This window comes from Rhododendron vialii, chromosome 4a, assembly GCF_030253575.1.
Source record: "Rhododendron vialii isolate Sample 1 chromosome 4a, ASM3025357v1".
NCBI lineage: Eukaryota > Viridiplantae > Streptophyta > Magnoliopsida > Ericales > Ericaceae > Rhododendron > Rhododendron vialii.
The window spans coordinates 30,668,543-30,683,109 of record NC_080560.1 but is presented as its reverse complement, the minus strand read 5'-3'; the positions used below and the strand labels follow the sequence as shown (position 1 = coordinate 30,683,109).

The 14,567-nt window shown below is 37.5% G+C and overlaps 1 protein-coding gene across 2 annotated transcripts; it reads left to right on the top strand.

The window, feature by feature from the left end:
- Window positions 1–487: 487 nt before the first annotated feature.
- LOC131324751 (uncharacterized) lies at window positions 488–9,682 on the top strand. Of its 2 annotated transcripts, none has more exons than XM_058356857.1 (6): window positions 488–683; window positions 2,539–3,036; window positions 4,058–4,207; window positions 7,244–7,384; window positions 8,060–8,476; window positions 8,937–9,682. In XM_058356857.1, exons 2-6 carry the CDS (start codon window positions 2,808–2,810, stop codon window positions 8,981–8,983), a joined length of 984 nt encoding a protein of 327 aa, XP_058212840.1. In that variant the 5' UTR covers window positions 488–683; window positions 2,539–2,807; the 3' UTR covers window positions 8,984–9,682. The 2 variants fall into 2 exon arrangements, with proteins under 2 accessions (XP_058212840.1, XP_058212839.1); XM_058356856.1 differs by having other exon boundaries at window positions 489–683; window positions 8,060–8,496.
- The last annotated feature ends 4,885 nt before the right edge of the window (window positions 9,683–14,567 follow it).

The following is a 14,567-nucleotide window of genomic DNA, read 5'->3' as shown; positions in this document are numbered from 1 at the left end:
ATATTCTAAAAGTTACTTCATTCATTACAATTGATTTTAGGTTGAAACCCTCCCACAAATCTAACAAGAATGAATGAGCTCTTCTCTTTCGCTCTCTCAATCATATCTCTCGCAAATTTTAATAGTCAGATCGGATGACATGTGTTTCGAAGACGTTTTTACCAATGACGCTCCTACACCCGAACTATGTGACTTTAAGTTTTTACCCGCAGACCGTTGGAATTCAAAGGTCAATATCTCCGATTATACAGTCAAAATTATAGAGAAAATACTCCTAACTAAATCAAAATGGAGAGTGATTTTGTCATTCCCTTTTTTGTTAACGCCACTCCCCTTAATGTCTTTATTACTAAATAATTTATTTTGTAAAAAAAAAAAATGACATTAACAAAAAAATAAAAAAATGACAAAATCAATTCCCATCAAAATATACAAATAGGCATATTAACATCACGTGGGTCTCCACAAACTTTAATGTCCCAACTGAAGTGATAATGTTCCAACTACCGTCAATCTCAGTGGATGAATACCAAGTCCCCTCGCTTCAGTCTCTCTCTCTCTCTATCTCTCTTTAACCGTACCGATCTCACTCCAGTCTCGATGTCTGTCCGAACCCAATACCGATTTCACTTACAGATTCCGGCGAGCTTTTCACATTCCGGCCATTTGTCGGCTAAAATCAGGTAACTTCCGTTGTGCTTTTTTTTGATAGAAATCAGTTGGGTTTGGTGTTGTGTTTTTTGGTAGAAATCATTGGAGCTCCTAGCTGTAACTAAGTTTGGTGCCACAATATGGGTAGAACCAGTTATACAAGTTCTCTCTCCTAAATCGGTGGCCAAGCAGCATGTTACTAGTTCCGACAAATGAAGAAGCCCGAAAAAGAGATTTTTACCATTAAGTACAGAAAAGTGAAACTTAATTTCCATTCAAGAGATGTAATACTTAATTACCACTATTTCACTTGCTGACGTTGCAGATGACGGTAATATGGCTGTTGAGGGAAAGATCAGAGAGGTGAGACCGTGAGAGCTTGATTTATGGAAAGGGAGAGCTTGTGATGTTTTTCTGACTTTCGATATCCTTTTTTAAGGGGAGTGATTTTCGCAATTCCAAAGAGAGTGCAATTAACAACTTGAGACTGCAAAAATCACTTCCCTTGCCGTTAATAATTTGGGAGTGCGAAAATCACACCCTAGTTTTTTTAATGTTTTGGTTGGGACAAGTGAAAAAGAAAGTTTAATTACCAAAAAAAAAAAATATGAAAACAAAGAGAAGGAAGAGAAAGGGTTGGGATCCTCTCCGATTACTTTCTGGGACAGTTCACCTTTTTCTCACACTACAATGTATTTTAATCGCTAAAAATAACATTGTGGTGTCCACTTTTGTGAGAGGATCCAGATCCTTGTTCAAAAAGAAAATGCAAGAAAAATTTATCGTGCTCAATACGTTATTTTGCTATTTTCTTTCCACTTTCTTCTCAAACCAAATTAAGGGAATCTTTTTTTTAATACTTCGTTCTTTTCTCCAAGATCCAAAGGGTTTGTCTGGAACCTTTGGAAAAAGAAGAAAAAAGAAAGAGAGAATAATTTTTGCATGACTCCCAAATTAAGAGAAGTGATAGTTTAAAGGGTTTTTTTTTTTTAGGTAAAAATTTATTGAAAACCGTGCGCAGGAGTTTTGAGTCCCCAAACGAACAGATCAAGGGAATTAACCGACTATTGAAGAAAGACTGATCGAAGTTCTTGCTCATGGCTACTTCATCCGTCTCCACTGCGGACAGAGGGAGCGTGCTGTGCAGCTTGTGCTGTGCAGCTTGCTGCACAGTTTCCGGCGAGGCTTTTCCGGCATCGGTCCGACGATCGAAGACGTTCACCGCGTAGAGTTCGTCGAGTTCTACATGTGGACCAAAAATCAGCTTGATCAAATATCGTTAAGGGCCTCATCCGAACATATATAACTTGAAAAAAAATGAATCCTAATGGATACGAAACACTGGATCAAAACTACTAAATTCATTTTTTTCAAGTTATATATGTTCGGATGAGGACCTTAACAATATTTGATCGAGCTGATTTTTGGTGCACATGTAGAACTCGACGAGCTCTACGCGGTGAACGTCTCCGATCATCGGACCGATGCCGGAAAAGCCTCGCCGGAGGCCGTGCAGCACGCTGTGCAGCACGAAGCTGCACAGCACGCTCCCTCTGTCCCTCCACTGCACGACCAGGTAGAGTTAACCTTACCAATAGGAAAAAGTTGAAACGCCGTACATCCTTTTCCTCTTCAGTTGTGAATTCGTTTTAGGCCCTCAAATGGTTAGCTATAGTCAAAATTAAATACCAGTAAACCATTCATGGACATGCATCACCGGCCATCTGTCTGTTTTTCAAAAATATTGTGGCCTGGTTATGTGCAGAAAATGAGCGCTACACATATAAAAAATGCACCCAAAATATTGTACTCAGACTTGGATACTGTAGCATTGCTCGTTAATTAATAATCTTTTGCTTGGTGTCGATCTGGTGTATATCTGTATAGAGAATGATGGATACTGGAGATACATACCACTCTATCAAGCTGCACTTCGAGGAGATTGGGCGAGCGCCCAAAGATTCTTCGAGGAAGATGAAGGCGCTCTTACAGCGAAGATCAAAAGTTTTGGAGAAACAACACTTCACATAGTAGTTGGGGCTGGAAGATCAACCAGCACAATCGATTTCGTAAGGAATTTGGTGGATAAGACGCCACCGGAGGCACTGGAAATTGTTAACGATTTCAATCGCACCGCCCTTTTCAATGCTGCCTGGATGGGAAACAAGGAAGTCGTAAAAATCCTTTGGCAAAAACGACCGTCGTTGGTATACATCAGGGATAAATATGGCTATTCTCCGCTTGACATGGCTGCTTCAAATGCTATGAAGGACACCCTTTTATATTTATTGGACGTCACCAAGAATGATCCTTTTTCTAAGCTCTTCCCCGTTGAGGATTCTGCTGCGCTTTTGCTCATTTCCGTAATTACATCCGGATATTATGGTGAGTAACAACACCCTTCTTGAATTCATTACCCTTCGATTTTAAAAAAAGGAAAGACAAAGAATTCACTACCTTAATTCATAATTAATTAAGGATAGTATTTCTGCAATCCCTTTTTAATAGATGCACTCCTTTTCTTATCTTTATAAAGTGGAAAAAATACACACATGTTTAATTAAAAGACAAGAAATAGAGTGCATTCAAAAAAAAAGAAAACAAAGAGAGTGTGCAAATCATTTCCCTTAAATATTCCATCCGTCCCAAAATTGTCTGGTCCGCAAAACGAATACTTATAAAAGATGTATTCTTATCAAGAAATAAATTGGAAAAAACTCGATCATTGTTGTTCAGTTACTAGCAGCAAAAAGTTTGAGTTTTTATGACCAAAATGCGTTAATTTTAAGGTCTCATTTTGTGGACCGGACAATCTTTTTGAGACGGTGATAGTACGTAGTACATGCTTCCTTAATTATGGTGTGTTCGAACAGTATTATTCAATTATATTACTATTGTCAATATCTCTTCTGTTGTTTTTTTTCAACATTTTGTTATATCCGTTTCAAAATTTACAGATTAATATTCTTCTTCACTAACGGAATCTAAACAATAAAAAATATGACTGAAAGTCCAAAAGTTCATTAAATATGAAAAAAATTAAAAAAGAGAGACAATTTCACTGCTGCTTTTAGTATATTCAAGAGTCGTCTTATTTGACATTTTTTCAATTTCGTTTCATACTTTATAGTGTATACATTTTATTTTTTTTCTCTCGGTAAGACGAATGAATAATCTCATAAAATTTACCTAAAATGCTAAATAGCAAGTCGCTAACAAGCAATAACACCCTTACTCATTGGAGTACTCAAGAGTTGGAAAATCTCAAAATCCGTTTCAACAGGATAGGTTACGACATACATGACCCCACGTGCGCCCAAGTACATTTGTCCATAGTACAAGTTTATGTACCTGTTTTGTAAGCTATTGACTTAAACTCTTGATAAATTCTTCTTCGTCTGAACAGATATAGCTTTGTATTTGGTCGAAAAATATCCGGGTTTAGCTGTCTCAAAACGAAAATCTGGTGATTGTGGATTGAAAGGATTAGCAAGAAAGTTTTCTGCATTCAAGAGTGGCAATCGCCATCAATGGTGGCAACGCGTAATCTATGATCGTAAGTTCTACCTAGTAACTCTAACTCTCTCTGCTTTTTACTTGTTTTAAGTTAACTACTTAGTAAATTCTAGAGCAATGTTCATGTCAAATATTAAACAACATGCATTTCATTCTGTTTATACCCGTTTTTGGCACCGCAGATCGGGTTAGCAGTGAAAGGCCGTTTGATTATTTAGTTAGTTAAATTGGGTCTGGATTATTGGAGTGTTGGATTAAATATCTATTGGGCTATGATGTTGGTAACACAATTGGGCCCAATTACTTGTTCTTGGCCAATTTCGGATATTATGCAGCCCAACAATATAGGAGGTGGTTATTTTCCTCCATGTAGTCCAAAGGTCATTGACTAGGTCAAATGGCCACATGTTAAGCATCACACAAATGAGGAAGTGGGGCAGTAATGTTTTCTGCCCATGATCAAGCTCAACTGCCAATAACCACCTATGATGTCGCAAGCACAAAAGAAAGAGCAATCATGGGACATTTGGCGGCTTATGGAGCAAGAGGAGAATTCGGATTCACGCCTAAACCAGCTTGCTGCTTGCCTATATATAGCGGAATCAAAGAAGAAAAACCGGTCCAACACCAATCAAATCCCAGCGCTTCAAAATAATTTCCTACTTTCAGCAAAGTAGACTATCGAATACCTAGTATTCACCGGCCCTCGTGCCACCCCTTTTTACTTTTATTTTTACCCAGCGTGTGAGACCCAATCCTATTGTGAGTGTGGATGTGTATTTGGGTGTGGAGTTAGAATTTCCGATCACTAATAATAGCCTAAACCACCTCAAACAAGGAAGTTGCCAAATTCAAGGCACTTTCCTAATAGCCTATGTGAAGGAAATGAGTGGTCCAGGTTTTGCTGTAGATGAGGATGTCATCGAAAAGCACCAACACAAATTTCCTCAAATAGGGCTTAAACACATCATTCATTAGGCTTTGGAAGTAGAAGGAGCGCTTGTAAGGCCAAAAGGCATGACTAGGAATTCATAACGCCCTTCATGTGTTTGAAAAGCTGTTTTTTTCCCCATCATCTCAAGCCCAGCTTGGAAAAGAATTGGACCCCGTGCAGGTCATCTAGTAGTTATGGACTCACACTATGCCTAACGACCCCAGACTCAGAGCATTTCTTAATTTCACAATTTTTTCAATCTCATTTTTTTTGGACATGAGGGTACCTAAATGGTCTGATAGTTGGGGGTTCGCTATCAGGTTTGAGTGGGATCTTATGGTCATAGGATCTTTTGAGAGGTAAAGTTGTGGGTTTTCTAAACACATCTCATTGGTATGTAAAAGTTGAGTGATTTCTGGATGTACCTCAGTAATTGGTGTGAGCGGTTGTAAGCTGCAGAATTGGGCCACTATGCCTTAAGATGGTCTCCTGAGAATTGTTTGCCTAGCATTGATTGAGACCTGCTCCACTTCTGTTGGTTGTCCCTCTTGGAGTATATGTCTCTTCCCAATAATTCCCGTCAACAATAAACTCCATTCGAAGGTGTTCTGAAAATAGCAAAGAACTGGTCCCAATGAAGAAAGCCTCTGCACTCCCAAAACCATATCACAACCCCTAAAGGTAAAAAGCCCTGCAATTTGCTGTAAACTGAGTGCCTTGCATCACCCGCTGAAACCCTTTTATTGCAGCCTTGCTCTGAAGTTTTGTTCCATCAGCAACAACAACAGTTAAGAGGGGTTGTGTTTTGTACCTCCAATCCAGTCCTTTTTACCACCTCAGGATCCAAGAATTTCTGAGTGCTGATAGAATTAATCAATTACTAGAATGGTAATGAGGTACTTCTTGACTTGCCCCTTGAATCTCATGGTTCTGTAAGAGAACCTTGGCTCCCGAATATGAATTAATTCAGGCAAACCGTTTCTGTGAAGCGCTACCAAGAGAAGTTTGAGGAGTTGGCCAATAAAACTCCGGGTTTGCCTGAGAATTCATAAGTGGACTAGAGGATGGAATTAAAACGTGGGGTATAAAAATTTCAACCCGGAATTATTTCTCAAGCCATGGGTTTGACTAGGCTACAAGAAGAAACAGTGGAGGCCATGAATAAAAGCCCATATTCCTTTCCAGAAATGCTCGAACCAGTTTTACACCGAACGCAAACCTTAAAACGGCTTGAATCAAATATACCAGTCAAGAAAATTACCAGAAGGATATTGAGGAGAAGAGGCAAAAAGGGTAATGTTTTGGATGTGATGAGAAGTTTTTTAGAGGGCATGTTTGCAAGTGTTGTCCAAGAAGAACCACAGATTTCTCTTCGAAGCAAAGGTTGAGGAAGAGTTGTGGGGGGAAGCAGATGTTCCTCCACTGGAAGACCCAAGTGTAGTCCGAGAAGAACCAGAGACTTCTCTCCAGGGTTATGCACCCCTCTTTGCCCAACCAAAAAATTGCCCAGCCTCTAGTTGTTTGACATAAGGAATTTCATTATTTCTTTTGGTTTTGCAATGAATTAATTTAAAGCCATTAGACCAGTGATTAATATCGGGAAAAAAGTAAAGGGGATCTGGGGATGGGAATACATAATGAAGAAATAAAAATAAAACAAAACAAAATCGTGTACACGGATTGCTTTGATACCCCATATATCACCCAAAGCAAATCACTAGCCCAGTACCTTGGTTTTGATCTATAAGCCACACTATATAGCCCAAAATGCTTATGTCCAAGGTACTAGTAGTAGTAGCTTATATGGTTCCTTATATATTCTGGGTCACCCAGTCCCACATTGTAAGGAATCATGTAAGCTGCATCTAGTACCTTGGGCTTAAACATTTTGAGCCATGTGGTGCGACTTGTGGATCAAAATCAAGGTACTGAGCTAGTGGTTTGCTTGGGGCTTTCCAGGTGGTATCAAAGCAACCGATGTACTAGACCGTTTTTCATCATTCCTTCTTTGGTTTTGTTGTAGGAAAAGGTGAAAAAAAGTACGTATAATTTTGTTTCGCATTGGTAAAAACATGGACTTACTAGATTAATATTGCTAGAAATTAAAACGCTAATCGTATGTATACATGTTCTTCCTTGAAGATGTTCCTGTGAAGTTGAATGATTTCACAATAAGCCGAAGTAGAAGTGATATTGAGAACGCAGTTGACGACCCTCAAGTTACGGGACATAAATACAATTGGGCTGCTGCCAGACTTTTGGTGGAATACTTCTGCATTACCGGTTTGTCATCAATTTCTTGGAATTGATTTTATCCTCCTGCAATATTCCTTTGTTGTGCACTTCATTTCTTTTCTTCAATTCATTTCCCTTATTTATTTGTTATTAAGGTAACTATGACCATAGGTACTCATTAGTTTTGTAATAATTTTTTGAGGAATTTCACATTTTCCAAATATTCAATGCGATTTAAGAGATTAATATATAGTCATAAATCTATATTTTGCACAGACTATCGAAACTAATAAATTAATCATTAATTTTTTGTGTTCTTTCACTCATCAATATATCTTCCAGCGCATTTACTTTTTACACACTTTCCCATGATAGATTTAGGGGTTGGAAACAATAAGCTAGCTATCTAATAAATTAAGTAATTATTTTTCGAGTTCTCTTACACATCAATAAGCTATCGAGTTGTTTTTATAACTTAGAGTTGGAAACACTAATATGTGGCAATTTTTTGAAATGGAAACATGCAGATGGATTTTAATTGTTGTTGATCTTAAAAGTACTGTATTATGGGAATTGTTTAAAAAAGAATTGGACCTTTCACGGAATCCCCATTTTAAGTTTTAATTATATAATTAGAAGCATCCTTAGTCTTTTGTTTTTCTTATGAATATGCTAATGATGATCAACGGAAAGTTACTACATCCATGACTTTTGTAATTGCAGTGCCTTGTATTAAACACATCCAAGAGCAAAAGGAGATGCATCTTCAAGCTCTTAAATTGCTCAAACGTTTGTGTGAGCGAGTTAGATCGCTAAATGACTCAAACACTTACGACTCACATGTAAGAGATGCAATCAATAGTGCAGCAAAGCTAGGGATTCACGAGGTTATAGAAGAAATTGTGGAATCATTTCCCATTTCTGTTTGGGCTAGGGACAAGGAAGGACGGAACTTGTTTCAAAGGGCAATTATAGAACGTCATGCGAATGTTTTCAACTTGATATATCAGATGGGAGATTATCGACGCGTTATAGTGTACATGAAAGATGGTTCTGGAAGCAACCTCCTGCACTTGGCCGGAGGACTAGCACCTCCAAACAAACTTAACCTAGTTTCTGGTGCAGCTCTGCAAATGCAACGTGAGTTACAGTGGTTTCAGGTAATGTTGTGCCTTCATTTATGTTTCACTTAAATAAATAAACTGAATCTTCTGAAACAACTACTATTTTCCATTGACAGAGCCCAGAGGTTTAGTTTGAAAATGGAATTTTCACGATTTAAGTCGTGGCAAATGCTACAATAAATACCCTTGGTTGCACGTAGTATATGATAAATGTCCATCAAATTTAGTTTTGAAAATGTCCATCAAATTTAGTTTGAATTCAAAGAGTTGCTCGTTGACATATTGGGTCCCACGTTGATTTCACGATCTTAAGGGTCCACACTTTTGTTTTATTCACGGAAATGCAAATCTTTGGAATTCACAACAGAATGCAAGGTGTGTATATCATACTATATCACATGTGAGTGTCTATTATGGCACGCTTTGGAGTGGTCCTTGACATTGTTAACAAATCAAACATTTTGGCTATAATGCAGGAGGTAAAGACGTTTGCAAATCCCGAAGATATAGATTGGCAAAATAATCATAATGAAACTCCTGCAATGATATTTACTCGAGAACATAAGAAATTAGTAGCCGAAGGAGAAACATGGATGAAAGACACAGCAAACTCATGCACAATTCCGTCAGCATTGATTGTCACTATGGTATTTGCGGCTGCAATCACCGTTCCGAGCGGGATTAATGACACTGGCCTACCGATTTTCTCCAAAAAAGCGGCATTTAAGATCTTTGTTATCTCCGATGCAGTCTCGCTATTCGCATCAATCACTTCTTTGTTGGTAGTCTTGTCCATCCTCACTTCGCGCTATGCTGAGGGTGATTTTCTCTTTGTTCTTCCCAATAGGCTGATAATTGGTTTGGCTACCCTTTTCCTCTCCATTACAGCAATGGTGATAGCCTTCAGTTCTGCACTCTATCTTCTGTTTGGGAACAATGATAGGGTGTGGATACTTTATCCAGTGGTTGCATTAGCATTTATACCAATCTTTTCTTTCACCTCCCTACAGTTCCCCCTCCTTCGAGATCTCATGGTGTCAACATATCGCCCTCGAATTTTCGGCAAACAAAGTAATCGTGCGTTTTATTGAGACGGGAAGTTAGGGCCTGTATCAGTTCTTGGAAGCATGCATGTGAAAAACAATGTCTGTAATTATAGGCTAATGTAAATGATTGTCCTAAATTAATCTCTCTTGAAGAGAATCGGTATATTGACTTTTAATGATCTTTTGTTCAGCTTTTTGTAAAAAAAAACTGGGATTAATCATTTGTCTCGAAGAGAAAATTAAAAAAAAAATCATATAATTCGAAGTTGAAAAAAGTTACTCCCTTCGTCCATTTTTCGATGTCCAACTTTGTATATCCAACTTTTATGGACACGTTATAATTACATTTTAACTTTTCACAATTATTCTTTACGGAGACATCATCATTATATTTTGAAAAAAATTCAAAAAACCCCCTGAACTTTGAACCCAATGTCAAATAAGCACCTGAACTTAAATAAACTTCAATTGAACACGTGAACTTTCACTCCGTTATTCAATTTACCCCCTGCCGTCTCAATCTGTGACTTTCCTAACGACAACCGCTGAGCTGGACACTAACAGATAGAACAAAACGTTAGAGGGAGAAATCAGAGGGAAACAATAGTGATTTGGCACCTTTTTAAGGCCCCGTTCGGCTAATAAGCCTATTAGCTTATTTTTTGTCCTTATTCAATTTTTTTTCCATATTTGTTGGTTTTTCATCAATTTTTTGGGGATTATTGCATTGTCATAATGAGAGAAATCTAAAAAGTAAAAAATTATGATCGAAATCCTTTTTTTTTTAATAAAAACCAAAAAATTGGCTTATTGGCTTATTTTTGTCTTTATTCAAAAACATTAGGTTTCGATCGTAATTTGTTATTTTTTAGTTTCCTCTAGTCATGACGATGCAATAATCCCCAAAAAATGATGAAAAACTTGCTATGTTTGGATTTGTGTTTGAAAAATAGTAGGGGTAATAAGTGGAGAGAGATAGAGAGAGAAATGTTGGAAGTATGGAGAATCAGGGAAATTTTTTTGAAAAATTCTTTTCGAATTGTAAACAGAACAATAAAAAATACAAAAAAAATTTGGATAAGAACAAAAAATAAGCCAGTAGGCTTATTTAGCCGAACGGAGCCTTAAAAAGGTGCCAGATCACTGTTGTTTTCCTCCAATTTCTCCATCTAACTTTTTATTTTGTCTGTTAGTGTCCAGCTCAGCAGTTGCCGTTAGGAAAGTTACGGATTGAGACAGAAGGGGGTAAATTGAATAACGGAGTGAAAGTTCAGGTGTTCAATTGAAATTTATTTAAGTTCAGGTGCCTATTTGACATTGAGTTCAAAGTTCAGGGTTTTTTTGAATTTTTCCCTTACACTTTGTTTCACCAACTTTTCAAATGAAATTTACTCAAAAGGACAAAATGAAAAACTTATCTATGTTTTTACCCACTAACTTTTTAAAATAGATACTTATTAAAGGATAGTCCAAAATAGAATGTTGGATCTTAAAAAAGGGACAGAGAGTACATAATATGCTACCGAACACACTAAATACAGCTTTTGAAATTTTTTCCTGTCTTTATTGAAATTTCTTGCCTTTGGTATAACTTTTTACTTTAAATTTCTCACATTGAGTTGAATGATTATTCTAAAAAATTTAACGTAAATATAACAAAAATACCCGGAAACAAAATACGGAGTAAGACAAAGTGGCTTGGAGCTGTTGCTGGACTTATTTATATTGGTGGCTCAAGCTCTTTCAGATGGATTGGAGGCATTTGCGGCCAAGGATGTATGCAAAGGCATCTGAATATCTCTCATCTTTGTTTGCGGACAATTGCTTTATTTTTATGGAGCTTAACGATGAGCACATGCTTGGTTCCTTAAGTGGCGATATTGATCTTTACTGAAACCAAGCAGGGCAAAGGAATATTAATTATGCTAAATCAAAGCTTTTTGTGAGTCCTAACATGAAACTGGAAGATGTGGAAAAATTAAAAGCTATCTAATGGTGTTAAGCGTGTGGATAAACCGGTATTTATTTGGTTGCTAATTTGGATTTTACAAGTAACAAGTGGAGTCTTTTTAATCGCGTGCTTGATCGAATTCAGTATAAATTAAGCAATTGGAAAACCCCGTTGGTACCTCTTGCTTAGCCAAGCATGTTATGTTGACTATTCCCAATTATTTGCTATCAGTGTTTAGAGCCCCCTTTGTGTTTTTTCTAAATAAAGTCAAGACTCAAGAGTGTTGTGACCAGATTTCTTTGGTATGATGAGAATGAAAAAGGGTTGGTTTGGGTGTGTTGCTTGCCTAAAAGTAAAGGAGGTTTTGGGTTACGTGATATTGCTTGCCTGAATCAAGCATTGCTTGCTAAGGTGGCTTGGAGAATTCTTAAGAACCCTGACAGTTTAATTGCAGCAGTTTTGTTGGGTAAATGTTGTAGTAGAACTAAGTTTTTGGATGCAGAGGCTGTGTCATATGGGATAAGTTTGTTCGTCAAAAAATAAATAAATTTTCATTTTGTGGACGAGACAATCTTTCTGGTATGAAATTAGTAGATGATAGAAGTTTGAAGAGTGGGTTAATGCTTCAAATTTCTTATGTTCGGACATCTGCTCCCTCTAAAGCCCAAGCTTAACAAGCCCAAAAACTTTCCCAGGTCCGAACTCAAGTGTAATGGCGAACCCACCGAACTTTCTTTTTTCAAGAAATTAGCGTTGTGCATGTTCAATGTACGGAATAAAAAATATTTCATTGATTTATTCTCAGTTCCGTGTATCGAACGGGCACAAATGTTAGTTGATAAAAAATAGTTAATATTTTATCCGGCCTCGTATTCGATGCACACTAGCATTAGTCTCATTCTATACACTGAAAGACGTGTGTGATAAAAAATGAATTTGGAGTACATATGGTAGTGCCCAGTGGCATAGAATAATTTTTTTTTCTCTCCCTCCCTCTCCCACTTTTCCTCTCTCTCTCTCTCTCTCTCTCTCTCTCTCTCAACAAAAAAAGGTAAGAAATTTAGGAAATTAGGAATGGGAGTTTGAAGGCTTGTGTGCCTTAAAACACATTTTTATAGTATATTGATAGATAGATAGATAGATATGGGATTGATGGTTTTTCACACCTCACTATTCACACCCACGCTGAAAGTTGTCAATTTTGAGAGTCAATTTCTATTCAATACTTAACGGAATTTGTTCATTCTTTCCATGGATTAAACTCCTTACTGATCAGGAGTATAAAAACCCAAATGGACCCACCACAAATGGTATTAGGGGCCCACTTAAATTTTGGTACAAAGATGCCCAAAAATCTGATGGAAAATCCTTAGGGAAATTAGTATAGAAAAAAGTTTTGAGCTCGGTGTGGGGGTTCGATCCCCATCGTGATTGTGGAAATTGGCATTTTATAACATCAGTTTTATTGCTGGAATTGGAGTGCGCTCACCGTGTTTGTTTTACAGTCTAGGGTTCGCACGTGTGGTTGGTTTAGCAAGAAGTTATTCAAACACTATGCGAATTTTATCCGAATAAAAAAAACACTAATAAACGACAAACATTGCATGCATATTAACAATACATAGTCTCACTCCTGGGTGTACATATGAGTTGATTAATTGCCATTTTGCTCTTAAAGGTACTCAAAACAAAACTTCGCACAAGTCCAAAAATCAGAGGAAAACCCCTCAAAAAAGACACCATATTATGAATCTTCATCCAATCCCTCATGTAGCTCTTCAGCAATTGTCTGCAACTCGGGAGGATTTGAAGGCCTTCGCCGGTAGACGATAAGGACTGGAGCCACCTCCTCCATCCATGAACTTTTGGAGTTTTTGATTTTCTTCTCCTCCATTGAATCCACTGAGCGCGATTTGAAAAATAACGCGCATTTGTTTGTACTAATGTCTTGATTGTTGGGAGAAAATTTTGAAACTTGCATGTGCCAAATTTACAGACTCAAACCATGAAGTGCTCGTGAAAACAATCTCTCTCTTCCTCCTGGTTCAACGGAAGAAAGAAAGTGAGATAGAATGAGGAAAAATGGAATCATCAATTGAGAGGTTTTGATGGGGAGGCCTTTATATAGGTGGTGTTTCGTAGAAAGGCCAAAAATTTCCATGTGGAAAATTAGAAAAATGTTTGCCATTAAAATCCTAAGAAAAAGGAGAGGCATTTCCACTTTGAAGGGAAGACTAGTGGACACAAAAGAAGAGGCAAAACAAATGGCGCCCGAGAGAAAAGCTCTCTCTCATAAATAAATAAATAAAATATTGAACGGCGAAAAAATGATTTCAGTAATATTTGAAAGGAGAGTTACAAAGATTAAAGAGAGCACATGCGAACGGCATCAGTACTACAAGGAGAAAACTCTCTCCCAAAATTGGTAGAATAAAATCTCATCTTGCTCCACAACACGAACTATTATGTGACCGACAAAAGAGATAAAGGGTAGATATTCTTTCATGGCGTTTTACAACGTTGCATTATTATGACAACGTTAATTTAGAAGAAGTCGTCTTAGACGTAGCGTCATGCACATGGACAAGGCCAGAACCAAGAATTTGTTTACATGAATTCCCATACTCGAGAGAGAACTTTTTAATTCCCAATCAATACTATTGATGTATATTTTGAAGTTATTGGACCAGGAAGTTTGTTCGGCATGTTTAGACAAAAGACAGGAGAAGTCATTTGTCATAAAGAGACCTGTGACATGTGAGGCCACTGGTCTAGATGGAATGTTCGGCAAAAAGATAGCCGAACAGGGAAAGAAGTAGTCCTAAATCGTGAGGCAGCAAGAACGCTCTAGAAGGTTCTAGTACAGTAAATATTCTGTAAAAGGATGAGATCCCGAGTATGTAGGATCTTGGAAAGACACCTAATGTGAATGGGATGTTCGGCCAGCTAAGGAAAAGAGTCCTAAAAAGGACTAAGGTGATGAATTGATAAGGGAACGAGAATCCAAGAGATCCTGGGTTCCTATACAAGTTAGGAATCTTAGGGCAATAGGGATGCTTGGGCAGCAAGCATACATATGTCTATAAATACGAAGTAAACCTAGAGGAAAG

What these genes read in the sequence shown, in the direction of transcription:
- LOC131324751 (XM_058356856.1), top strand. Translation starts at nt 2,808, where the DNA reads ATGGGAAACAAGGAAGTCGTAAAAATCCTTTGGCAAAAACGACCGTCG. An exon ending in AATTACATCCGGATATTATG is followed by an intron (nt 3,037 to 4,057) that starts GTGAGTAACAAC and finishes TCGTCTGAACAG; the next exon opens with ATATAGCTTTGTATTTGGTC. An exon ending in GTGAGTTACAGTGGTTTCAG is followed by an intron (nt 8,497 to 8,936) that starts GTAATGTTGTGC and finishes GCTATAATGCAG; the next exon opens with GAGGTAAAGACGTTTGCAAA.